We start from the raw sequence: 27,920 nt of genomic DNA on the forward strand, positions 1-27,920 counted from the left end.
GGCGCGCAGTAGTGGAGGACTCCGGATTAATTTTGACCACCTGGGGATCATTAACGTGCACCGAAATCTCGTACACACGGGCGTTTTTGCTTTTCGCCTCCATCAGAAAAGCGGCCGCCGCGGCCGGGAATCGAACCCGCGTCCTCGCCAAATATTTAATTAGCGTGCTCGAGCGACGGCGTTTCTGTGAGTCAGCGCCATATCACGGCGCCAAGTTGCAAAAAAGTTAAGGCTCAGCGCATGCTCAGAAAGCGCGCTCAGCTGAACTCATCGTCTGCTGGGCTGTTCCTTCATAAGAACGTCACCCCAAACGAGCGCACTACAAACGAACAGGCAGCGTGATTAAGCGAACGGTTTTTGTAGCGTAAGTTACACTGGCCGAGGTTGAGCAGTTTCGCGTGTGCCGTGAAGGGCCGTTCTGCGCAAGCGCGAGGGGCACTGAATTGGATTGGATTGAATTGGATTGGCTTTGCTTGGATAGTATTGGATTGGATTAAAAAAGATTGTGTTGGATTGTGTAACGTCATAGCCGCGGCAGACGCACTGGCGTCGGCGCGAGCCCAGGTGTGCGCCTCAATTGCGCAGCATCCAAGTCTGACGCTGCACCGGAGCGGCTTGATAGCCGTTTCGCGTGGCTCGTGAAGAGCCGTGCTGAGCACGCGTGGGGAGCAGTGACTGGACACGACTGGACTGGACTGGACTGGATTAGACTGAATCGGACTGGACTGGACTGGACTGGACTGGATTGGACTGGATTGCTGAACCTTAGCTCACGCTACGTATATCCTGGCATAGCAGAGCATAACTTCTAATTTTTCTGACATTTTATGTTCCCAAGATTAACCTTCCACCAACCAATGGAAGAAATTAAGTCAAAAGATACGCCAAACACGGCCATTCATGAGATAAACCAACAAACGTGGATTATTCATTTGTTACTTCCTGACGTAAACGCGTCTTCCATTTGCAGAAAGAGCAGTCATCAACCCTCTTCGCTGCAACGTTCCTCTTCAAAACATAAAATACGAGCAAAACCATTCGCTTAGTCAGGCTGCCCGTTCGTTTGCAGAGCGCCTCACATTGGGTGACGCTCTTACGAAAGAACAGCTTAGCCAACGCCGCCTGTATTAACATTGACTGACGCGTCGCGCGCTTTTCAATGGGAAGGGTAGGGACGCTTAGTTCAGGCACTGATCCGCTATGTGGCGCGTGCCGGCGGACATCTCGCCTTACGTCACTGCTCGCGAGTCGCGAACGCTGCACCCACTTCTACGACGTGTGTCTGTCAGCTTGCCTGTTGGGCTTCAAGGGCCGTTTCTCTTACATCTTAGCCGCGACGGGGCGCTAGTTCTGTGGCGCACTGGGGATCTCGTTCAACGTGTCGCTCGCTTCATACTTGTTGCATCTTTCCAAAGATAAAGACGGAGGCAGACTGAAATAGTGTAAGAACATACTGATTGTCGGGTAGACGTATAGCTAACCGAAAAACGATATTTTTTTCTGCTGGGGCAGCCATTATTTTACTGATATTTTTCTTTCTGGAGTATTTGCAGAAGAAAAACTTGCGTGCACATTTTTTGTTCAGGCGCTCACTTCTACGATCACTTTCCAATAATATCACGTGCTTGTAAACTTCAGAAAATTATAGGAAACAAAAGGATAAGCAGCTGGGATCCCGCCACGCTGTCCGGGCGCTTTACAGTACAGTCCTCAATTTCAGAAGTGCGTACCGATGCGGAGTGCGAACAGCGGTTTCAAAACAATACCTAAATGTGGAGGGGATAGAGGTGGGATGCCCCACTCAGAAAATTTCAGGGCCTGTGATCCGAGTAGATAAGCGCGCAAAGCCGGGATCAGCCTGCGGCAGCGCAAAGGATTGTGCTTCGTGACAAAGGAAGTTTTATCAGTGACAGACCAAGACAGACAGGCATGGTGAAAAACAAGAAGGCGTAGGAGAGCCGCCTCGGAAACGCTAAACAAACTTTCCACTATTTTGCATAGTTTCCGAGAAGCGGCGCTGGCTGGCGGACACGACAGCACGCTGGAAGGCTACGGAGCGGGGAAGGGTAGGAGAGAGCAACAGGAGAGTGGCTGTTTGGCCATTTTTCGCTCACGCGTTAGGCATTGTTTATACAGGCGGCGTTGGCTTAGCGGATGATGGGCCGGCTGAGCGAGGTTTCTGAGCATGCGCTTAGCCTCGACTTTTTTGGAACTTGGCTCCGTCATACGCCGCCACAGAAAAGTCGTCGCTTGCGCAGGCTAGTTAAATATTTGCGTGACTGTACCGATACCAATTGGCCCAACACCAAGCTTTTAAAGTAGTAATGATAGCGGGGATGTGATTATAACAAAGAAAGCGGGAAGATAAACAGCGACGAGAGAAACACCTAACGACTGTCCACACGACGTGTGTTCTGCGGAACGGCACACTCTTCATCACCCCCTGATTCTTAGCTCTCCCACGATTTTTGACAGGCATTTGCTTTTACCACGTTTTTTGAGCGCGCTATTCCATCCGTCATTTGTTGGGACTTTGCGAGTAAGTTCTTCACCATGTCAGAGAAGGAGGAGGAGAAAAGAGTTTTATTGAACGTGGTGTTGACAGCGCAGCGTGACGTGAGGTAGCTGCGATCCACGATAGCTCGAACTGTGTCGTTTACGGGTAGAAAACCCTGCAACATCAAAAAATAGATATCTTTCATGGCCATATACTTCAACGCTGTCACGTACGCTCGCAAACAATTTCGTAAATGTTAATTTTTCATACATGGTATGTAACAAAGCACATGCCAGCAGTGAGCAATTTGCCAATTCTTTGAAATCGTCATACTCTAAACTTCAAATCAACCATGATACGGTTCGTGGTATATACAGCTGGAGCATATAATTTCCCCTTTTGCCGTGACAGGAAGCACATGCTGTCTGCTCGGTGACCCTAGCAAGATACTTCCTTATATTGCAATGATTGTCGCTCACGGTGGGAATGAGGCACGCATTCAATGTTATTTGAGTGGTTGAAGCAAGGCTGCAGTATTGTCATTCGTCTAAGCGTTGCGTTGGATGTTAATAGCAAGGTTTATACTCCCGCCCCGCTATTATTCAATGTAACACAGCAGTGTCCGATCAACCTTATATCATATATCTGAATGCTTGGGCAACCTACGTGCGCTATTAGGTTAACGTAGCGTGGGGAGTGTCAAGAGAAAAAAAACTTAGAATGACGCATTCCAATATCCCTAAAAGCTCAACGCAAAAGCAGTTTTATAATTTTGCTTACGCCCTCAGTGCCGCCGCTCTTGGTGCCACCATCGTTGGCCAACGGTATTTATACCGTCGGACCGACGACTTTCAAAACGTGAACGTCACAGTGCGTGAGCATGGCCTAAGATGAGTTCGTGAACTCGAGTGAAACCCGTTCCCGCCCAGAAGTAACCTATTGCCGTCACTATAAAAAGTAACGAGAATTCGTTACTCGTTCCTTACACAGAAAGTACAGAAAGTAACTACGCCGCTACTCAAAATTTTTCATAAAGCGTGTATGTATTTTTTTTTAAATAAAGGACCACTGCAAATATCACATATGCACTGCTGTTTTTCCTCAGATATGCGTAAAGCTTTGTTTTTGGTCAGTAGTGTGCAAAAGCATGAACATTGCAACCAGAAAGAGATGTTTAAAATGGGTTGGTTGATTGATTGATTGTAGTGTTTAACGCACCGACGCAACGCAGGCGATGAGGCGCGCCGTAGTGGAGGGCTCCGGATTAATTTCGACCACCTGGGGATCTCTAACGTGCGTCGAAATCTCGAACACACGGGCGGTTTTGCTTTTCGCGACCATCATAACAACGGCCGCCGCGGCCGGGAATCGAACCCACGTCCTCGTGCTCAGCAGCACAACGCCTTAGCCACTGAGCCACCGCGGTGAGTTGTGTAAAAATGGCTGTGGGTATACAAACGTTTCGATTAACACTTGTCTCAACATTGGCCGGGCGGTTTAATCGAGGGACAGACAGACAGACCAAAATTTTCACGTTCAAGTAGCCGGGAAAGACCACAGTTTTGAAAAGTAATCCAATGCAAGTAACGCGTTACTTGTGACGCGTTATGTGCCAATTTGGGTCTACATCATCTCACCGTACATAGCAGCAGCCCACCTCAGCAATAAATTCTCTTGATACCCTCGCAACGAAGAATGCTCAGATAGGAGCAGTCGCAGACGTTTCTATCAAGGAAGGCACGGTCGGTGCACGGAGAGCCGAGCATCCAATTCAGCGGGCGCATGGCGAGGCCCATAAATGTGAAAGCCCCGAGAGAACAATGCTGCGCAATTTGAGCCCGCACATACCTCCCTCCTCCGGCCGCTCGTGTTTCCCAGCAGAAGCAGGCAGCGTCGGCCAGAAGCGAGAAGCACCATTACCTAAGTGGGTCGTGCACCCAGCGCACTTTCAATGGCGCCTTGCTTTTCCGGGAGCCGCGGCCCCAGCTGGTCACTCGCCGGCGAGTTAGAGCCGTCCCGCTTGCGTGTGCATCAGCGGTCGTTTCACCCCGTGACCTCGAGGGACCATCACGACGAGCTTCTCGTGCCGGAGAGCGATACGGGGACGACTTACGAGGCGCCATAAGGAAGTAGCATCCAAATTGCACTTCCATTTGCCCGTGCAATCGATTCGATGAGCCGTCAGAGTACAGCAGTCATCCAAACAGCTGCAGCGACAAATTTTCTTCGAATGGGTCGCATGGCCAGACGGAATTTTAATCTCGAACCTTTCTGCATTTTGACGCTTTTAAGCGAAGTGAAGCGAAGCTAGAGTTCCATGTACTTTTTATGTCCGGGGACAAAAACTCTCGAGGAGGCTCCACGTTTGTTTAAAACACAAGGCCTTGTATAAAAGTGTCCCAGTGTGTGTGCTAGTAGCCCGCGGTCAACACCAACTCACACGCCGTTCCATATGTGATTTGGACCGCAAGCTTATACGTTTCATCGCTACAATATGCTTATTGAGTTTATCAGTTAATAACAGGCACCATTTTCGAGATCAAAATGTGGCTTAGACCTCAAGCTTATACTTTTCCTGGTGTGTATATTCATCTTGAGTACATTCGATAATAATGGGTCGCATTTGCCAGATGAGTAGAGTCAAAATAAAAGTGTGTGACTTCCGCCGTCACACCTCTCGCCTAATATCTGTCACAGCTATTTCGTGTGATCAAAAGCTTCGCTAGTCATCCGCCTTCACAGAGTGCAATGACTCACGATTTTTCTCCACCTCGTTTGAAAGCTCCGGGCGTGAAAATCAATGTGTTGGTGACTATTGGGTTACAAGTGCGCCTGACCACGTCGTCAAGCGGCTGCACAAAGTGTCGCGTTTCTCGGGGTGTATGCACGCGAGGTGTATGCACTCCTCAAACACTGGCTTGCTGAAATATTTCAGGCTTAAAAAGACGCGAAAAAGTCCAAGGTAGTCTTGAATAGGCACGCGAAGGTACATCACTTCCAGGTAGGCAATGAGGTCTTGGAAACAGTCACCGAATACGTATATCTTGGGCAAGTTATAGCTGCTGATCCAAACCATGAACGGGAAATTACCCGCAGAATAAGCATGGGTTGGGCTGCGTTTGGTAAGAACTCCGACATCCTCACTGACAAGCTTCCCCTGTCACTCAAAAAGCTTGTATTCAATCAATCCGTTCTTCTAGTAATGACTTATGGGGCAGAAACTTGGGGTCTCACTGAATGACTTGAAACTAAAATTAGATCGGCACAACGGACCATGGAACGCCGAATGCTAGGGGTCATGTTGAGGGACAGGAAAACTGCCGCGTGGATTAGGAAACAGACCAAGGTGGAGGACATTCTAGTTGGAATTAAGTGAAGGAAATTTGGGTGGGCTGGTCAAGTAATGCGACTGACGGACAACAGGTGGACCATCCGTTTGACAGACTGGCTAAGGCTGAAAGTTGGGCTAGTTGGTGTTGACTTAGAACCATTTTACCAGCGAAAAGCGGACAGGGACACAGAAAGAAGGAGACGGGACACTCGCTAGACTTCAACTGATCATCTTTTACTTGAGACACGTAGTATATGCAACCGCTACCAGACAGGGCTAAAAAGATAACACTTACAAATAAAAATGATAAAAACAATGTACAGCCGTAGATGTGCACCACCCACACGCCCAAGCTACGTCCCGCGCATGCGCCCTTGTAGGAAGCTTAGCTCTTTTTTCGTAAGAGCGATATACGGCACGCTGATACACTTATCTGCCTCCCTGTGAACATGGAAGGCCTCCGAAATCTCTCGTTTCACTCGGTCGCGCCCGCTGCCTAATACACGTGTGGCACCAAATGCTGTCTAAGGGAGCATCGAGCTTCAGTTTCATCGCTTGCCGCGGGGGGCCACTTGGCCGACCATTGCAAGCGGTGTCCTGGTTGTGTCCCAGCATTTGGTGCCACACGTGTATTGGGCAGCGGGCGCGACCGAGTGAAACGAGAGATTTCGGAGGCCTTCCATGTTCACAGGGAGGCAGAGAAGTGTATCAGCGTGCCGTCTATCGCTCTTACAAAAAAAAGAGCTAAGCTTCCTACAAGGGCGCATGCGCGGGACGTAGCTTGGGCGTGTGGGTGGTGCACATCTACGACTGTACATTGTTTTTATCATTTTTATTTGTAACTGTTATCTTTTCACCCCTGTCTGGTAGCGGTTGCATATACTACGTGTCTCAAGTAAAAGATGATCAGTTGAAGTCTAGCGAGTGTCCCGTCTCCTCCTTTCCGTGTCCCTGTCCGCTTTTCGCTGGTAAAATGGTTCTAAGACAGACTGGCTGCCAATAGACCACAAACGTACCAGGGGTCGGCCGAGAACTCGACGACATGAGCTACGAAAATTTCGGGGAAAAACATGGACTCTGCTGACACTCGATAGGCGTGGCTGGAAGTCCTTGGGAGAGGCTTTCGTCCTGCAGTGGACACAAACAGGCTCATGATGATGATGATGATGCACGCGAGAGTAAGTCACCGTGAATTCTTAAAATGTCCGTGTACTTTTCGCGTTCATAAACCGCTAGAGATCAAATTCTGTGCATAACGGTGCATGCTTAACACGGGTCGTATTTGCGCTGTTGCAATTATTTACTCTCGAGTGGCATTATATCATTGCTCATACACGGCTGTTTTGTAATTATTAAAATATCGTTATATACCAATATAAAACTAATATTGTCGCACGTTGAATCCGTGTCGGAGCACGAAGACCACACCGATGCCGAATATCCAGGTCCGGAGCAAATATATCCTGATGAGGACAGTTAAGAATAGTTCCCCAACCAGGAAAGTTACTCGTTACCTGGATATTCGGCATGTGCGTGGTCTTCGTGCTCCGACACGGACTCAACGCGCGACAATATTCATAGTCAGAATAATCAGCAGCAGAAGCAGCAGCCGCAGTAGCCCATTTACGTCCAGTGCAGTAGCCGCTATGACTGCATTACGAATACCTTGTCCAAAAGGGGATGATTCAGGCTAATCTTGTACGGGTGAGGGAACGTTGCTGCTGTGCCTGGGAACCTTCCCAGTATGGCTGCACCTACCTTTGTATCCTCCCTCTGGTGACCGGGGATATTACACCTTGCCGAACAAGGCAGCATTCCAATCGTGGTAACGTAATGGAGGCCGTTACCTGCAGACTGTAACGTTTAACTTTATTGGGCTTCAAAGACGAAAACATGCGCAGCCGAGCACCGTCGGTGATGGTTAGGCCCTTAGGATGAAGGTGATCAACTGAAATAAAAGTTTTGCGTGTATGCATGCGTGCTCTCGTGTGTGTGTGTGTGTGTAGAAAGGGGGGAATGAAAAAATCATCTATACATTACTCCCGCCTGCGGCGACAAAAAGCAGTTACACAGAGAACTACGCACACGGAATCCTGTTTTATAGCCATTGCTAATTTAGTTACATGTTACCGAAGCGTAACATTGCCAGATGAAAACGTCAAATATTCAAAATGAATATTTTGAACCAATTCGCTCCTTATTCTTCGAGCGTCTGCCGCTTATTTACTGATTTGAGTTAGTGTTGTTGGAAGACCGCGTGGCCTATGTGAGCACAAGCAGAGCGCCAAGGGCTCTGGCAAAAATTTTCTAAATGAGGGCAAACCATACCTAGGTTTTCCGGGGAGGGGGAGAAGCCACTACGATTGAAATATTGAACGGGAAAAGAACAGAGATGTAGCGTATACGTTTAAAATGTTTTTTTGAGAAATGTGGACAGTCAGTAAGCCCTTGCACCAACCTTAGCAGTGAACCTAGATTTTTTTAGTATTTTACCTCAGACTCTAACCGGCGTCTACCCTCTCTCCCGTACTGTCCCTGGACGCGCCCATGAACACCTCTCTCCATCACTTAAACCATGGGGCACATGCCCACCTTAGACATTTTGCGCTCGCGGAACGGAGCGGTGACCGCACACTAAGCGTGAAGGGGCTCGTGTACCGGAAAGCGTGGAAACGCAATAGCCCAAAATTGTGGGTTACACCTAGAAATGAAAAATAATGCAAAATTACGCAGAATACGTGTAAACCTCAAAAACGGAACTCGCGAACGTACGACCCTGTAGCCGTTCTACAGCGGCCTATGTGAAAGCACACGCTCATTCCAGTGCCTCTTAAAAAGCAGGCATTTTCGCTTGTCGCAGCCGCATCTTATCTTTTTGTGCCCGCGGCTTTTGGCAATTAAAGTACAAACGAGCTTAGTCGAGCGGGGAAGGATACTCCGCCCGAGTTTTGGGTTTTTTGAACTGCATCCTTTGGTTGTGAGAATCGTATTCGTCGAACAAAACACTTTTGGAATTCGAGAACCGGGTGGAGTATACGCAGTGTTCCTCTAAGCGAGTTCATGCCTGCATGAATCCGATTCTTAACTTTGCTTTTTAGAAGTCCCTCGCTTGTCCTAATAGTTACAATAGTTACGCAGCGACGACTGTTTATCTGACAAAGGAATCCCCTGATGAGATGCCTCTGCAGGTTCAGTAGTGATTAACTTATACGTGCACATGCTCCGCCATTATAGAGATCATTGGAAGTAGCCTCAAGTGCAGATGTAAAAAAACTCATTGCTGAGACCAGCTCGAACTCAACGTTGTCTTTGATATTCTGCATCTAAGTTTCTTTCCACACACATATCGAAGGATTTCGCGACGCTCACTGAGTGTTACCGCTAATACGTACCAAAGCACCAAGCGTCCTCCCATCGGTCCTAAATTCACCTCACACGTTTTCCGACAGTTCATTCCATTGGGCACAAACTGATTAGGACGTTTTTTGTTCCTTAAGCCTTTTTTATTGTGTTCAATGACACAAGGGAAGGGGCCACAAGGGCAAAGGGCGCCATGTTAACACCTTCATATCCTTGAAAGCCCTGACAACGCGTTCGCATGTTCTGGGTTTTGCTTGCGCATGCACAGTTAGGTCATCCTGTCGATAGCGCCAATCGAATGGGCGTTTGCACCGCCCAAGGGCAAAATGGTTGCTCCCACGACTAAGAAGCTGAGAATTGTCTTTGACGGGCCCAGTGGCGAGGATGCGGCCCCGCTTTGGAATGCAGGAATACAACGACGACCTCGGGCGCTCGCACCGTGAGGAATGCCGCATCCTGCACGCGCGTCTGCCTCTCGGTGTCTCCGTGAGAAAGCCCTTCGCAAAGCGTGCACTGTTTGAGCGCTCTCAGTGCGCCCTGGTAAGCTGGCGTGCACGCTCCGGGCTCCGTAGTGAAACAGCGGCCTGCGAGCGGCAACTGTTTGGGGAACTGCTGGCCCCGCCTGTCGATGACCCGCATGCACGGGCGGCCGCTTGCTTGGCCGAAAGTCGTGCGCGTGGAACGAAACAACGGGCGGGAAGGGGGAATGTTGTTGCGGAAAACGAAAACAGTGGCGGTATTTGCGTGCACGGAGCGGCTGCCGTGCTATATGCTCCAAGAGCAGAGAGAGAAACAAAATCAAAGGGGAGAGCACCCCCTCACACACGCAAGGCCATACGCGTCGCGGGTATGCAGGCATGCACCGACACTTAGGATTTGTCACTAAGACCAACGAGGGCTTTTGCACTCATTGTGATTCCATGGGCCAATAACGTTTTGCATGCGCAAGTCTCTTTCACACAGCCCCGAACGCGTCACTGGCCCTGCCGACGTATATCGTGGCCATCTGAACAAAAATGAAGGAAGCTCATGCTAACGCCTAAGACTTGAAGGTAGTGAAGCTGTGCACAACCTTCACGACCATCAAGAAGGTTTAAGCCCATGATTGCAGCCGATTTGCTTCTTCTCCGCTGCCCCAACGACATTTCCTCCCTAATTTTTGCTGTAAGTGGTCGCTTCTTTCATTTTTTGGAAGTGTTAATCATATTGGGCATCACATTGGACGGGCGTACGCTATGACGTGTCTTTCTAGTTCCGAGCAAGTGTTGCCACGATTACGGCGAACGCTGGAGTTTGTTTATTTGTTGTTGTTGTTGTTGTTGTTGTTGTTGTTGTTGTTGTTGTTTGCCAGGCCACCCTCAAGAACTGCGTATGCTTGGCTTGACAAACGTGCGCCAGGGACATTGGCAGGTCGCCGCGAGGCACGCCCCCACGAGCGCTCAGCGTTTTCTTGGTTTTGTAAACTGCCGCGTGGTCGCCGTAATCTTGGCCAATCTCCCTAAGGGCGTTTGCTTGGTTACACAAGCGTGCGCAGGGGACGCTTGGCAGTCGTCGCGAGGCACGCACACACGTGCGCTCTCATTTTGTTGGTTTTGGTAACTGCCGGGCGGGCGCCGCGAGGCCCGCGCTCACGTGGCGCGGTCGGCAATTTCTTGGTATTTTTAACTTCGGACACAAAAAAAATTGAGATTTCCTTAGCAGCTTCGCTGTTAAAAGTACGATTAACGTCGTCGCACACGCCATGCGGATACTGGACGCAGAACCTAATGAAGAAGATCGTTCAAGTGCAAGCTGTGTATGACGAATGCCGAACTCAAGCCTCTTACTCAGACCTTGACGGCAGGACATGCCCCTGAGGGTCGGCAGAGTGCCGAGCGGCACTCTGGGAACGAGCATCGCGCCAACGTGGCAGTTGTGCGTCCACGCCAGCGCGCGAACGGGTTGCACGCTTCACTCGTGAGAATGTGGTTCGGGCAACTCAAATGGCGGCAGGGCTTTCTCTGAACACAGAGTCAGACACGACATTTCCCTTAACCATGCTGTGACCCAGGAAGCTACTGCAGCGATATGGAGTGTCCTTTGTGCAATACCGTTGGGCGCGGGACACTCAGCTGACAGACAAGCTGGCAGTGCTCAATTCTTTTCCACCCAAGTGCCCTCAAAACAGGGCGCCATTCTCGCAGAACTTTCCTTTCTTTATTTTATTTACAATTCAAATCGCCTAAACATTCCTCAATTCTTTTGGTCTTCAGTGTTTCAGCGCTTTTCCTTCTTTATTTTTTCTTTCCGATTCCTTCATTAACGACATCTGCAAAATTTGTGTATCTATGGTGTGAAGCCAACTGCCGGTAACGGCCCCACAAACCTTTTCTTGGCTTGGGCAGCCTATTATTATTATTAAGTAGCAAGCCCTGCTGGATTTCTCCCTCTGTGTTAAAGAGGATAACCGCCGATCATTTGCAAAATTTATGCAAGCGCTGGCGGGTGGCTTCTGCAATCTTTTGCCTTTGCGTTGCGGTGACGTTTGGAGAAAATAAAAATGCCCGCGCGTAAGCCCCCAAGAAAGGCAACCACGAGGCCTGCAGCTAAAAAGCATGCAGCTCCAGTTTTTGCGAAGGAAACTTTGACATCTACGTCAACGCAGCCGTACGACTACAAAGGAAAGCTGACAGCTTTCAAACTTTCAAAACTCAAGCTTTCCTTCTCAGATACTTACTCCACCTTGGGGATTTCCCCTAAATCTGGTTGGTTAACACCAGTCCTTCACTTCTAGTTGATCAATTCGCTCTCGCGCTGCAAACGAATAGCCTCCTGCTTAGCTCAGTTGGTTGAGCGACTGCTCCGGTTAAGCGGTGGTCGCGGGTTCGAATCCTGAACCAGGATGAATTTTTCTTCAACTGCGAAGTTTCTGCGAAAGCTCTACAGCTTTCCTTTGTAGCCATAGGCTGCATTAAGGTGGATGTCAAACTTTCCTTCGCAGAATCTTACTCCACCTTGGACGTCTCCCCTAAATCTGGTTGATTAGCTCCAGCTTTGTTTCTTGCGTGGCATGCCCGATGCATTCGTAGCCCTCTATCCACTTGGCTGCTTTATAGGATTCTCGAAAATCCTCTCATGCCACCGAAAAGGAGGTTGGTGCTCTGAACAATTTCCGTCAGTTGGGCCTGCAACCAGCAAGGGGCGATCGAACGCTTTTCTGTTCTATTTTGTGGCCTATGGTACCTCACGTAACTAACATGTCACAAACCTTGCAAGGGCATGCTTTTCTCGAGACACCTGTTAAGTCTGTCGGGAACGTAAGCCTAACGCGTAAGCTAGGTGAGCTTAACGCTTTATTGATGGCGAACCGTGACGCCAGCTGGTTCGACTTCGAGGCTAAGCAATGCCCTAACAGCGGTAATTACTAGCATAAGAGTCTTTTTTGCTCGTGCGTTCAATGAACGCGCACCCATTTTCGTGGGTGATACATTGTTACTGGGACTCTCTTCGCGTCGGGTGATGGAATGTAGCATCTGGCCGCACGTTTCAACACGTAAACGTCAACGGTGACAGTTCTAATTTCATTGCTTCTAGCTATTAGCGTCACGCTAACGTAAAGTTGACTTTCCCCGCATCAGGTATACTAGGCGCCCACGTTATCCCGTCTCCGCTTTTACCTCCACCGGTACTCCCAATATCCTTCCAGTTTCCATGGCCTTGTAGTTCACTTGGCGATTTGTCACCAGCTTGTGAGAAAAGCGAAGTCAATATCCGGTCAAACATTACTGAGGTCGTTGCGGAAGCAAACAAGAAGCAAACCGGCTGCAATCGCGGATTTAAACCTTCGCGATGGTCGTGAAGGTTGCGTACAGCTTCGCTACTTTTAAGTCTTACGCGTCAGTGTGAGCTTCCTTCATTTTTCTTTTCTTATAAAAACGTTTTCTTGAACCTATTCTGGGCGTTGTTTTTGTTAATAAGGGTGACTGGGTGGCGTTAAAGGGGTCGTGAATAGAAAATGCGTTTGCCTTAGCTTAATTTTGCCTGCTTAAATGACCTTTTGAGAACATCAATCCCAAGTATACTTACAATTCATTGCTTCTAGAATTTTGGAAACGCCTTTGAAATTCGCGTTTCGTGGCGCATCGCAAGCGACCATACGCGCATCGTCGGGCGGCAGAGAAACTAGCAGTGACGTCACAGTAAGAGCATTCGAGAGTTAAGCCAGTTAAACGCTCTTTGTGTATATTTTTCTGTACAGCTGCAAACCGGATATTTTAAAAATAATGCATCCTTTATTCATTGCCATAAACAGTTTGCTATCGACGTGACCAGTGTCGCGACCGCTTCAGTTGACTGGCAACCATTGTAACAGACTCGCGTACTGGCTGTTTGTACGGTTTGTAGCCAGTTTCCTTCCCAAAGTTCACGTTGTTTCGCAGAATTGCCTTCGGAATCTTACTTTTTTTTCTATCAAAGTCACAATACCGCTCAAGCAAAAAAAATGCTCCGTGTCCGATTTGAAGTTGCGGCCGCCGGGCCAGACCAATGTTACGGCCAACGTGCATTAAAACCAGACTCTATATCCACTGCACTATCTACGAAATTAGCGCACGCGGAAGAAAACTTCTCCATAAAAGCTGCTTCGCATTAGTAACCCAGCGCTCAGGTGTTCTTTTGATTTCATAAATTCGAATCAACCCAGAGCTTTAACCACCAGCTTACTATTGAACGCTTCTGCAGTAAGTCAAAGCGGAGCATACGCAATCGACGAAGCAACGTTAACAGCATTGTTTATTGGAGGAAAGCAACCGAACTGCGTGATGGTGGGACTCGGTTACTCGGCGCTGTATCACTGCTTCTCGCTAGTTATTTTTGCCCTTGATGAGTATGCGACAGGTTGGTTTTAACTGCCGACTACTCTAAGTTCCTTCGATAAATGTGTTTATGTAGTAAATTCTCATTTTAAGTTTTCGATAATTTATCTCGTCAGGTCAGAAGTTTCACGTTCGCACAACTCACATTACAGGTTCCGTGAGACAGACGTTGTCAAGCTTGTTCAAGAATACCGGCAAGCAGAATGGCAGTTTAGACTCGTGCGAAACAGAGTACACAGTTACAAATACCCAGTCTACTTTAAGCGTGGTTACATCTGCCTGCACCACTCGCCCGCTTTGTTGACTGAAAGTTCGACCATGTTATATCAGAGATCAGACATCTCCCGTTCAGTTGCAGGGCGAGTTTCATCATGATGCCGACGTTGGAGATATATCTGACCCTTTGCGATCCCCCTCTTTGTCGGCATGTCGTGCAGACGAAGGGGAACTGTGATTGGCTTCTTTGCAAGGCTAATGTCACAACTCACTTCATGAGTTGAGGAGGAAAGCCTCGATGTAACCGTAAAAGCATTTTTTTTTTTTCCTATTTGCCGATATCGGGCTACAAAACGGGTATGCATTGTTTGTTTATCAAGGTTCCACGGTTATAAGCGCACACACAACACTTTTTTTTTTTAATCTCTTCGCGACCCCTCTAAGGTCGCTTTAGGAACGGGGCGCAGCCTATGACCACGTTAAATTGACGTTCTTCATCACACTGGAAGTGTCGGGCTTGTAGTACATACATGGAAACAGAATGTAGCGCAGCCGATTCCGGTTCCCGATGGATGTGCGCAAACTACACTGCCGCTCCGCTTAACAGAGCGCAAATCCCAGTGTTCAGATGAAGGATTTACGCGCCAGAGCTGCACCTGGTCTCTCAAGCAGGCAGTAGTCGAGGGCTGTTGTATGTTCTCTATGACCTGAGAATAATTACCGCGTACCGAATATCAGCCACCATAGGCGCTCCCGATTTCCGCCTTCGCAACAAGAATAGCCGCCGTGGCGCTGAATTCAAACGACTTCCTGTGCCCGGTGGCACAACGCCTTAGCGAAGTTACATAATAGGTCATGGCTTCAATCATGTTTACTTCACATCGTGCATTTCTCGGTGCCCTCTACGTTTTAGAGCCCAGTGAGCTGACTGTGTAGGCGTTCGGCAGGTATGCGCGTAACCAGCACCAACGTTGTGTGTCCGCTTTGCCTTTCTTTTTTTTTTTTGCAGTACCACGTACACCTCTACGTCGTGTCATTAATCTCTTGCGGCTAAAAATGTTCTTTTTAACGTGTGTATGACCTCGAGAAGATTGGTTTTGGTTTAATTAAAACAATTTTAAAGCCTGCGGTGGAAGCCTCGGAGTAGGAAGCATCCAGTGTCAAGCCGCAATGGAGGGGCGGCTTCATGACCTACAAATTCCGATCACTTCCAATCTGCCGAGAAGAATGACCGACAAAGCTGGGGGCAGTACAAGGACTGCACGAAACAAAACACATCTGTTTGTAATCTGCGATTGATCATACTTCATAATTATGTTAATTGGCGTATTCATGGGAGATTGTGGCCGTTACTACACCAGGGTGGCCAATCCTGCTCTGGTGAGGGCGTGCGTTACCGGCAATGGCCGCCGGGATCAGGCCGCACCCCAAGTCCCATTCTGCAAATCCATCAATACGCGGATTTTTTTTTTAATCCGGTGGGAATTGTCCGGCACCGGGAATCGAACCACGGTCCTTCTGCACGCGAGGCGGACGCTCTACCTCTACGCCACCGCTGCTCCTAACTATGCAGCTGGATGAAGCTTGGAAAGGCTAGAGCTTAATTCCAGTGGAACACATCGGGCGAGCCGTTTCCCTATCGTATAGAATCCCATATGTGTTGACAGCAGACGGGCATGCTGCAATATTCAAAACTTCAATGTGAACTACGTAATTGTGAAAAGTTGATAAGAGGCTGCGTAATATTAGAGTCGTCTTAGCGGGTAATTGTCATAATTTGTTTCGGGGTAGTTTCCATAAAGCAAGAGCTGTAACCGTTTCCTGCAACCATACTCCTTCCGTATACATGACCATGTATTGACGGCAGACGGTTTCTCTGTAACGTTTACAACTAAACTGTGAAATAACTCATTATGACAAGTCAATGGAACTCGCCGTAATTATAGAGCAGGCCTAGCAGCCAATTTAATTGTCTTTTTTTTTTTCAAAATACTTATATCAGATTGGGAGCAACGGAGCATTCGCCAGAAAGTTGGCTTTGCCGCAATGCACCACATTCTTTGTCGAGGAGACTCCAGTCTCCGCGGACGCGAAAATGTTCAGGAAATAGGCACAGACAGCTTCGCTGTAAAAACTGTCTTTCGGTCTTTCCCCTCGCTTTCTTGTGATCCTCCTCTGTTAAACCAGTTGTTTATATCGCTTTTAATTAACAAGGGTAACTCCTTCAGCGGCTGCGGCCCTGAAGCTAGTAACATGAAGCGCCTACGTGTAGGAACAGCACTCCAGAAGGGAAGGAAAGCATTGACAGGCGGTTTGTTGGCTGCACGAATGTGTGCTGCACAACACGAACGGTTGTGTTCGACCCTCGCAATGTTTCCGTCTAAATTGGCTGTATTTATTTATTTATTTATTTATTTATTTATTTATTTATTTATTTATTTATTTATTTATTTATTTATTTATTTAAAGTTTAGTGGCCATTTTGGAAAGTGATGTACATTACATACACCCCTGAGGGCATGTGCCTGTGTCGGCGAACTCGTCGTTGCTCGCGTTGCTTGACCGGACGAGTCTTTTCTTTGCACATTTGCAACAACAATCGCAGTTCACTTCCCGTATTTGTTTTTTTTTTTTACGTTTCTAAGCGGGTGTCGTTTCGCACAAGTCTAGGCGGCAGCGCCTGTATAGCCACGCGCACGGTTTAGACATCCCGTCCAATAGTTGCTTACCTAAGAAAGGGACCGAGGATACGAGCCCAGTTGGGCCAGGGGATGCGGCGTCCAAGAACAGTCGGAGCCGCACCTTGACCGCTCATGCCTATCCCCTGGGGATCGGCAACTCTCGCTTAAGGCAGTCGAGCAGCCAGGCTAGCGGGGTTCATACCCAATAACCGGGGTCGAAGCTCGAGGAGTGGTCGGAGGGGCGCATAGCTGACCGACGGAGGGGAGAGGCAGAGAGGCCGTTGCTGGCCGGTGTACTACCGCATTGCGTAGGACACCCTCGTAGGCCGGGAACGAGATGTTTGTGGCTTGATTAATGATGGGCTGAGTACCGCTTCAAGAGGGCAGAGCGGGTCAGGGAACAAGCGCGTGTTAAGGACATATTAGTAGAAATTAAAATGGACGTGGGCAGGGCATGTAATGCGCAGGCAAGATAACCGTTGGTCATTGAGGGCAACAGAGTGTATCCCTATAGAAGGCAACTGTGGCAGGGGGCGTCAGAAAGTTGGATGGGCGGATGAGATCAAGACGTTTGCGGGGATAAATTGGTTGCAGTTGGCACACGACCGAGATAGTTGGAGATCTATGGGAGAGGCCTTTGCCCTGCAGTGGGCGTATATAGGCTGGTAATGGGGATGGTAATGATGATGATTATGATGATGATGATGATTAGTACAGCTAATGTCGCGCTGATCGATGTTGCTGTCGGCAAGTAAGGGGGAGGAACCGGTCAGTGACTTCAACCAAATCTGAATGGTCAAGCCAATGAGGTGACCGACACGTGGTACACTGGCACATTGTAGCTGTCATGGAGATGGCACGACTGAAAATAAAAGAACGGAGGTTCGTGGGTAACCTGCAGATCGGCGCTAAACTTTCCCGAATTTTGAGTGCCAGTACGCACGCTTTATACACGACAGGCAGTTCCCGAGTGCGCACTTCCAAGACCTGCGTCCGCTACGAACGCGAAGGAAAATATTATAAAAACAAGCCTCTTGTCTTTCTTTTCTTTTTTTACACAGGTCAGTAAAGAAAATTGGTGTCTTTTTTTTTTTTTCGAATCGAAATCACGCAGCACGTTTCGACGAGCACGCGTTTTGCGCAAGCGAATGGAACATGTGCTCGTTACTGAGAAGCGTCATGTGCGCAACTAAATTAGCGCGTGTTCACTGGTGTATCAAGTGAAGGAAAGCGCCCGGCACTCAGGAGCTGTGTACCGTAATTGGCCCGCACTTATTTCGCCGCTCCGCTTGGTACGTCGCTGACGACGCGAAAAGGGGGAACGCGCAGGTACGCTAAGAGCTATTTGTGCGTCAATACGGAGAGTCTCGGATTACAATACTTCGGAAGGAGAAAAATGAAAAGAAACGCGGAGTCTTGGGGTACCTTTCATCAGGAAGTTCCTTATTCTTACAATACTCGTGAGCTGATTCTCGCTGTAGGTATATTTAGAAATTTACTCGGTCGGCCTGGCCAGCGTTCGGGAAAAAAATGCGGGCTGCTATAACGACCTATAATGTGAAAAAAATCTCGGGCCATCTCCACTGACGTGAAACCTGGGGATGGGCGAAGCATGCAGCGTATAAGTGTATTCTTGGCGCCTGGGCATTTTTGCCAACGCAGATGAAACCATTGCGGGGTACAGGTATACAGCTTTGCTGTAAAAGCCTCGTGTCTTTGAAGCACGAAGCTCTCTAGCGCGAGGCGTAAAGGAGTTTCCCGGAGTTTTCTTTCGGGCGCGTTACGTTCTAGCACGAGGCGTAAAAGAGTTTTCCGGTTCTTTAGTACCGTGACTACATGAGACGACGATTACGACGACGACAGGAGACGCCAACAGCACCAGCCCCTAAGAGCTTCGCCCCTAATACAGCACAGTTGTGCCGATGCTGCGACGACTTGTGATGCTCCAGCATTGCGGCAATAACCACCATTAATCGTCATACACTGACTTTGAAACACAAATAAAAAGTAAAAAGCATCGGACACCAGCAACGGACCTTCGTCTTCTTCCGCAATCACCTCGGTGTTGCGTCTATGGAGCTCGCTTTCAACCACGGCGATCTTGTCGTTGCGGCACATTGCGGTGTTTAGAAAAATGGGACAGCATGCGATGAGTTCACGTTTGCTCGCAGCTTGTAGACGGACTTCTGCTTGCAGTCTTTTTTCTTGAAACGAATGAGGCGCGATCGTGGTCATGGCTTCGAGTACGGAGCAACACCGTCGCATCGACATCCAGCGGCACGTTCAGAGTACCCGCCCCTTTTTCCCGTACTTTAAATCCAGCATTCAAAAGGTGACACAAAACGCAACGCGCTGACGGCAGGCGTTTGTTCACCGAGTTCAACAGTGGCAGTCTCTCTCGTTTCCTGGTACAGCTGTGGTGTAAAGAAGGGCTTTGTTTTTCGGGTCCGCAAGAGATGAAATCACATACCATCACAGACGTGAAGTGTGCCCAGATACCCTTGTTGAAACGCCCCGACTCAATTGACAATGGCATTTTCGTCTTCTATTAAGGAGACAATGTCCCGAGTGGGCCCTGCTCCTGCGAGAAATGGCGATGCTACCGCACATTTCTGCGCTTAAAATTACGAGCTAGACACGGATGTTTACAACTGCAAACACAACAACGTCCTCGGTCATGAATTACCACCAACATGGACCAGGTGCGACAGTTATTTGCAATTTTGAGGAATGTCCCACAACATTTACGGAAACAAGCAATAGGTGTTCAGCCAAAGGATGTCTCGGTGGGTATAATTAGGTCCGGCGGCGTGAGTAGCTGGGGCAAATAGACGCTAATCGTAATTATAGCAACAGCAGGTGTTATTAGTAACTACGGCCCGGCAAGCCGGCGCGGACCGGTGGAGCCAAATAAGGAACCCTCAGAACTTGTCTGCAGAGTAGAGTGATGCAAAGTTATGCGCATACGACCTTCAGTGTGAACGAGGCAAAAGTGTGGCGATGAACAGAGAATCTGCAGTGCAGGAGTTGGACCTCGACGTGTGGGTCTATGCCCGATATTCGCATTCTCTGTCAGAGGACCGTTGCAGCTATTGCCATGGAACACATTTAAGCGCTTAATCATTTCAGCCGCGTCAATTCGTGACGGGTGAGGAGTGAAAAATGAAATAAATCTCTTGCAAGCCACCGCGATGCTGAGAGGGGTTTTCATTGCAGTGCACGCGGCCATATGTATGACTGCAAAACGCAGGGGTCATACAAAGGGCTAAGTGCGCAACACGTACGCTATGGCGTCTATTCTTGGAGCTCCCTTCTAGAGGTTCCTTTTGGGAAATAAAGTTGCTTCCTTCTTTTACCCACGGCGTCACGGAAGAAGAACAATTTTTTGCATGCAAGGAGTTGGAGGCGGCGACTGCCCGTCGCACTGGGGGCGCACTGCGCGCTGCGGGAAGAGTGCGAAGTTTGAATTTACTCCGATTAAATGGGCGTGGCGCTACTTAAAGCCCCGGTATTCCTAAGTAATGTCTGCATGTAAGTCGTCCTTTGCTACGTCCGCCGTGATTGCTGACGCGCTGCATGCCGGGTAATGAGCGCATAACGTGCTTCAATACAGTTGGACTCGATTGAAGGAGCTGGTCATGTGCTCATGCAAGAACCACTAGTTTTGAACAATTGGGGGGCGAAAACATTGCGCGCTAAATGTTGAGCGAACAGTGTTGTGAATTGGAGTTTTTACGTGGGCAACGGAATTTTTTACCGATTTGGCAATAATTATTTTAGTTTGATGCGCTGAAAAAGATGTGGCACTGGAGATATGCTCGTGCCGTAACCCTGCACCACTTATCAATTCAAAGATTGTAGTCTTTATTAGGCTACTCCAACGCAAAAATTTGGCCTGTCTGTCCGTATGTATGTCTGTCCTTCTGCCTGTCTGTCCGTCGATTCAGCCGCTCGGCGAAAGTTGAAACGCATCTGGAGGGGGACGTTTATATAGGCAAAACATTTGAAGTGTAATAAATCCACAGAAAGATACTCTCTATTCGTCAACATTGTTCAGAAAAAGATAATACTGACGTTATTTGAGGAAGAACGTCAATACGCAACTTGTGTTTGCAGTGTTCTTTTAATTAAACCTGGATGTGTGCTCGATTTTTGCACTAGCAAACGAATAATATGGAAGCCCCTTTCTGGAGAGAAGAAAATGGCAAAACACGAATCTCTTTCACATGAAACCTGAGTCCAAGTCAAGGTCCAAAATCCAAACTGCGTCAACCGTGTCGGAATGGCGCATCTGAGTAGACGTCCGCGACATTGCGCGAGAGACCCGGGTTAGATTCCGACCACAGGAAGCGTTTTTCTTTTCTTTTTTTTTGTCTTGAGGCGCTTGATGTGCCTTCGTTTATCATCATCATCGTTTTGTGAAACCCATTGTTTAAACTCGGCTTTCCTGCAGCGCGTTTTGGCGCGACTTCGAAAGCAATCAGTAAGGCAAAGAAAGCTTCGCTTCAAAAAACGACGTGAAAATAATGTTTTAACAAGGCTCGCGCCCACACCACGTGCTTGTGGCTGGAGCGCAAAGTCCCAACGGCTCAAACAGACGGCGCAGCAGTGCGAACGCGGCAAGATTGAACTCCGCAAACCTCGATTGGGTGGACCGAGACAGGAGGGATCCGCCACGGTGGCTCAGTGGCTAAGGCGCTGCGCTGGTGAGCACGAGGACGCGGGTTCGGTTCCCGGCCGCGGCGGCCACTTTTCTGATGGAGGCGAAAAGCAAAAATGCCCGTGTGTACGAGATTTCGGCGCACGTTAAAGATCCCCAGGTGGTCAAAATTATTCCGGAGCCCTCCACTACGGCGCTCCTCATCGCCTGCGTTGCGTCGGAGCGTTAAATCAATCAATCAATCAATCAATCAATCAATCAATCAATCAATCAATCAATCAATCAATCAATCAATCAATCAATCAATCAATCAATCAATCAATCAATCCGAGACAGGAGGGAACAGCGTGAGGTGGACGGATGAGACAGAAGGCAGCAGAATACATTTTTGGCGACATTTGCAACTACGCGAGCAGATGCACGGCAAATGTTTATAACAGAAGCGTCGCACCGAAATTGCGTGAGCCTGTCGGGTTGCATAGACAAATTGCCGTATTCTGAGTCTGTCCATGCACTTCACGTGTTCCCTCGACACGGCTGAGCGGCGGATGCCGCAATGCTTTTGCATGCAAAAAATCGATTTCGAGGATCTCGTGACTGGAGACTCGACTGGAGGAGGGTTTCAGAACACCACAAGACCTCGCTACAGAGCTAGAGTAAAATATTCGGTAGCTTAGGAAGAAAGCGGCGGCGCCACAGACAGGATGAAACCAGAAGACAAACACTTGCTCTTCTCCTTCCCTTCTCTTCTGTTGCACTGCCGCTTTCTTCCGAACACTCTTAAAAAAAGGTCACTAATGGAACACAAACAAGTTACTTGTCCCAGTATAGACTAGGTACTTAGTAACTCGAGGTAGTAAATTTAGTACTAGTAAGGGTTACTAACTGAAGCAGGCAGTAAGCACCACTACCTCCCCTAGTAAAGTCTTAGCGATAACACTCTTCTGAGCTACATGCGTTTACTAACTGGCCGTGCATAACCTAGCCACAAGCACGACCTTAATCTAGTGGATACTACTTCCTACACTCAGTTAATTTCCTAACCATGCAGTTGTTAGTAGCAGAGCCTACGTACAAAACCGCGGGGTAGTAAGGTTCGTAAGGAGTTAGTAAATACGGCCGTTACTACCTTTATACGACCTTTTTTTATTAAGAGTGGAGTCATGTACCGACCAGCTCAAGTTTCAACTCTTCTGTGGAACTGCCCTGTTGCTCTCAATCTGATACGTACTTTGGATAAAATCCTGGTGCACTTGGCCTGTAAAACGGCGCCATCAATCCGTCCGGTTTAATTTACTTTTCCCGAATAAGCATTTCACAGTGGCGTTGTACATGTTACAGAATTCCAGTCTGCTGTCAGTACACGGTTATTGTATCTACGGCGGGAGGAGTGTGGTTACAGAAAATGACCGTAACTCTTGTTTTGCCGAATGTACCTCGAAACCAGATACAAAAGGAAGGAACACAGGACGAGCTCTGTTGCTTTATTTTTTTGTATCTGGTCTTTTTGCGCTGTTGCTGTTCCATCTATACCTATAAAATGAAGTGCCCGACTGACTGACTGACTCATCAACGCCCAGCGAGAACTGCTACATCTAGAAACTTGAAATTTCGGGAATACATTTGCCACATGGAGTATAGAGGTCACTAAGGGGGGACTTTTTGACATTGCACTCCTAACCGAGGGAAAGGGGGAAATTGTGTTTTCCGATATTCGTGATTACCTCCTTCACCCGTTCACATTTTCAAGCGCTTTTTGTGGATATATGTAGCCCTTAAGAATATCTAGAAAGTAGTCGTCGGATTTCACCCTAACCTACACTAGCGAGGTGACTCCGCATTCCGGAAAAAAAATGGTGTTCCTAAAGATTCTCAAATAAATCTTTCACCGATTCATTTATCCAACTGATTTTTGCTAGCATATGTTACTCATACAAATGCCGAGAACCATTCTTAAGGATTTCGCCCTGCGACGCTGCTAAAGGGGCCGGGTCAAGCCGTGCAAGCCGGGTCAACCTTTTTATGTCTGCATGCGTTGAGAAAAGGCTCACTGATGCACCAACTAATTTCGTATACTTCCAGAATGTGCTGTAATCACAATGTTAGTGTAGTGTTTTGCATGTATTTTTGGTGTGTTCTCATCTCATAACGCCCTTCAACTATTTTCGCACCTTCAGTTTCATATTTCATTTCATTTCATTTCATTTATTCATCCTTAAGGGCCAGGAGGCATTTGTTAGATTTAAAAAGCAGCTCCGATGTACACGATTCTTTTATTGTGGATGTAGACTGTAGCGCTCTTGGATGTGGAGTGTAATTTTTTTTATTTCTTTTAATCAACATCGATGCGGTATTTTTTTCTAAAACTTATTTTTGTTCAGAGCCCATTTTGTTTACTTTGAATTGGTTTAAACCTGCGATAGCTTTTTTGGCGCGTGTTTTGTCCCCGATATTTTTTGGGGGGGTTTCTAATGCGTAGATCAGAGGACAGGAATTCAGTGGGATTAAAAGGGTGTGACTGGGCGTAATATTTCCCCAATGCCCCCGCTGTCGCGCAGTGCCCTGCCGCTGGGTGCTGACTGGCTTCCTGTTCAGCGGCCTCCTGCTCGCCTACGCGCTCCGCTTCTCCCTGAGCGTGGCCATGGTGGCCATGGTGAACCAGACTGTCGCCGCCAACGCCGGCGTCCCGCAGGGCCCCGTCATGGCGGCGGTGGCGGCCGCCCTGGAGTCCACCACCCTGGCCGCAGTCCCCCTGGCAGCTCAAGACGGCAACGGCACCTCCTCGGCCCCAGTGGACACGACGGGCAGCACCCCTACCGGGGGAAGCGTCAACAGGGGCCTCCACGGAGGACAGTGTCCCGCGCCTGCTCAGCACGAGAGCACCACGCACAGGGTAAGCTTATGAAGGGATGCTGACACCGACTTGGGGGTTAAAATGTGCACTTCGCTTCCTTTACTTACGAGAAGAGCCTGGCTGAAGTATGAACAGCCAGCGTAGCGCGCATCCTACTTCTCAATCTAAAATGACGACAGGAATACCGCAGAAACCTAACAAGAATTCCTGTGGTACGACAAAAAACTTTGTTGCGACAACAGAAGCCCTGTTGTTACGACAAAGCCATCTGCTGTTACGACACGCATTTATGTCGTGACGACAGTCAATTTTCTCGACGACAAACGCTCCTGCAGTCTCAACGGAACTGCGTGTCGCTACGACAGCCGTCATGCTGTCGTGACATAACTGCAGGATCACGGCACAATAATGCGACAGTACGACACGCAAAAATACAACAGATTGCCGGAAATTTTCTTATCGTAATTTCCGACTAGATTTAGTGCATTTATTTGATTAATTTTTTCCACAATGCTGCGGGCGTTGGGCTATACCAAACAGGAGTGGTGTGTTCGTACACCTATGTAATGAACCCGTCTAGAGAGAAAAAAAGTGAAATCGATTAATAATGAAACAACGAGCCATCCAAGGAAATAAAAGAGAACACGCATATAATGAAGTCCACATTTCAGCCATAGAACTAATGAGATAGGAACAAGGAAACGAAAGAGTGGGGCGATCATGTACAAATTTAGAGCATAAAAAAATTCACACATTACAACAAAGCTGGACTTACCAAGACACAGCACAAGATGTTAACAACAACACTGCATATCACTCGACCAGCTTGTCGGTGAATTCAGGAACACTGTTACTTACGGAGGTTTTGGCCGGATATGGCATTGCAATCACTTATGGTACGGGAGAAGAATGAAAATTTAAAGTTGTCAATGCGCGCGAACATCAGAGAAAAATTCCCCGCATTTCCCCGAGGGGAAGAATGTGGAAGTGCAAATGCACGAGTTGAATTTGCGCGGTTCGGTAATGTTCGCGAAAGAGAGATCACACACACACACAACTACAAAGAAAGAAAGATGCATTTATTCACAGACACCTATTTGTGTTGTCGTTGTACTTGATTGCTAGAGCGGATCTCAGCTTTGAAATTTCGTGTCAGTACTCCTTTAAGCAGGTGCATTAGCCCTTCTCACGCCCGATTCTTGGCCAATCCCCCACGTGGGTATGTGCCATGTCAGCGGCCAGGCAGCGCGCGCCCATCTCCTCCCGTTGCCAAGGAAGACGAGGAGATTCCTGGCCAATCCCCCACGTGGGTATGTGCCATGTCAGCGGCCAGGCTGCGCGCGCCCATCTCCACGTGCGCGGACATCGCCGGTGGACGCAGGTTCAGGGTCGCTTAAGTGCATTCGCACTTAAAACTTCAGAGTGGGGCAGCTCCTCTTATAGGTCGGTCAGGCAGTGAATGGGACAATGAATAGGGCGAGTTTTAATCGTTCACGATGGTTTGCAATGTCTGACGCATAATTTTAAGCCTCGCTTTATCAGTTAGTTCGCTGATATGCTGTGATTATTTTTTGTTGAGTGAACGCAACCAAACAGTACCAGCGATGATATTTTAGCGCCGTAATGAAAAGGCCGAGAGAAAAAAATTTGGCACAAAATAGAACATGAACAAGGCTCAGTGAACAAGGCTTCCGTACGGAAGCCAGAACGTCTTTCTTATTATTTTAATAAATATTTGGCCGGTGACCACAACTTCTGTACCGTGAGCTACACTGGTCGAGGTTGAGCTGTTTCGCGTGGCTCCTGGAGAGCCATGCTGCGCAAGCGCAAGGAGCAGTGACGTCACACGGTGGACAGAACGTTGCTCGCTGGCCGGCGTCTCTCACACACCCCACGCGTCCAGCGTCTTCGCCGACCTACGTTCCGCACGTGGCGGCCCGGTCCACTTGATGATCATGCGAGGGATGGCCGGGTGTGGAACCAATGGCTCGTGCGTCGCAGCAACACCAGCGTGCGCCTGTGTAACCACACCCCACGCGTCCAGCGTCTTCGCTGACCTCCGTTCCGCACGTGGCGGCCCGGTCCACTTGATGATCATGCGAGGGGTTGCGGGGTGTGAGTTTATGACTCGTGCGTCGCAGCAATACCGGCGTGCGCCTGTGGAACCAGCTTAGCTCTGCGGCAGTTGATGACGCTGCGCCGGAGCCACTTTATAAATACACATGTGTCACATAATGCGTATACCGTGTGTGTGTGTGTCATTGAAGCAGCAGTAAGCATGATAATCAAGCTAATCCTAGACGACCAAGAAACCTAAGAATAACCAGCTGAACCTTAGCTCACGCTACGTATATCCTGGCATAGCCGAGCTAAGCCACTGCTAATGTTTTTTTAACTATGAACCCGACCAGGCGAGATTTCGTCAAACATTAAATTTCATAGAACGTACTAGCTTAAGCTAGCCAAAGTATTTATAGCACGCTTAGAGCCATTGCTTCGGCGCATGAAACTGCTATTTTAACTTCGTAAAATATGTAGCGTAACCTCGGTCCCTTTTTTTACGTTCACGGAAAGCGCGAAGAACAGGAATGCGACTATTTAGTGCATGTAGGTTCCTCAATTGCTAAGGGGCTTCTTTTACCCGATGGCTTCCCTCCTCTTTGCAGTTTCCAAAAAAAAGGGCAAAAACCCTAAACTCTCACGGCACTCCGGAGTTGCATTTGCAGCTGTCCTACATAAGCAACGGGCGGCCACGAACCCAGAACAAAGGCGTGTGCGCGCATACGGCGTTGCGTGCGCTTAGCACGACTCCAAAGCACGGAGGAAGAAACAACGGGGAAAAACACGAAAACACGACTTTGAGAGCGAAGGGGAGGGAGTCCGCCAGAAATCAAGGGTCCGTTTCCAAGTCAGAGCCGCCTGCGCTTGAACGCGGCGACCGCTTTCCACAAACGGGCAGCTTTCAACGCTTCCTTTCTTTTTCTTGACGTCTTTCTTTGTAACCTGACCCGCGAGCGCATATCTAAATATCGCCGCCGCTGCGAAGCGGCCTCTTGTTTTAGAACGCTCACTTCCCAGCGGTGATTGTGTGGCACGCGAAATCCGCTGAAGCGCGCAACGGGGAAAAAAGAAACGCGGATTAAGTGGGCGCGGAGCGGAGCAACGTTACGCAAAATTGACCCGGGCCTTGGAGGAATTCTCTGTGCAACAAGAGAATGTAGTACCTAAGTCTAAGTCTAAGACTAAGTACCTAAGACTAAGTACCAGGAAGCAAGAATGAGACACGGGGGGAAACGAGGCTTCCTAGAGCGGCCAGATAATGTCACAAGCGCTCGTCATATAGTTAGGCTAGCAGCATCTGCCGCGGGTGAAGAAACTGCGCTGCCAGTGCGATCGGTATTTCACTGCGCAGCCACTTGATGAATTGCGGCTGCTATCATTCTATCATTTCGTCCATAAAGTGCCTGT

The 27,920-nt window shown here is 48.5% G+C and overlaps 1 protein-coding gene across 1 annotated transcript in view; it reads left to right on the forward strand.

The window, feature by feature from the left end:
- LOC144175851 (sialin-like) overlaps positions 1 to 27,920 on the forward strand; it is a 98,724-nt gene that overhangs the window by 13,440 nt on the left and 57,364 nt on the right. The window contains exon 2 of the mRNA XM_077704868.1: positions 24,157 to 24,491. Coding sequence (XP_077560994.1) covers positions 24,157 to 24,491 — 335 coding nt within the window. The remainder of the gene's footprint in view (positions 1 to 24,156; positions 24,492 to 27,920) is intronic.

The sequence above is a fragment of the Haemaphysalis longicornis genome, unplaced genomic scaffold, assembly GCF_048455015.1.
Source record: "Haemaphysalis longicornis isolate Haplotype H1 unplaced genomic scaffold, Haemaphysalis longicornis Haplotype H1 scaffold_3, whole genome shotgun sequence".
NCBI classification, from domain to species: Eukaryota; Metazoa; Arthropoda; class Arachnida; order Ixodida; family Ixodidae; genus Haemaphysalis; species Haemaphysalis longicornis.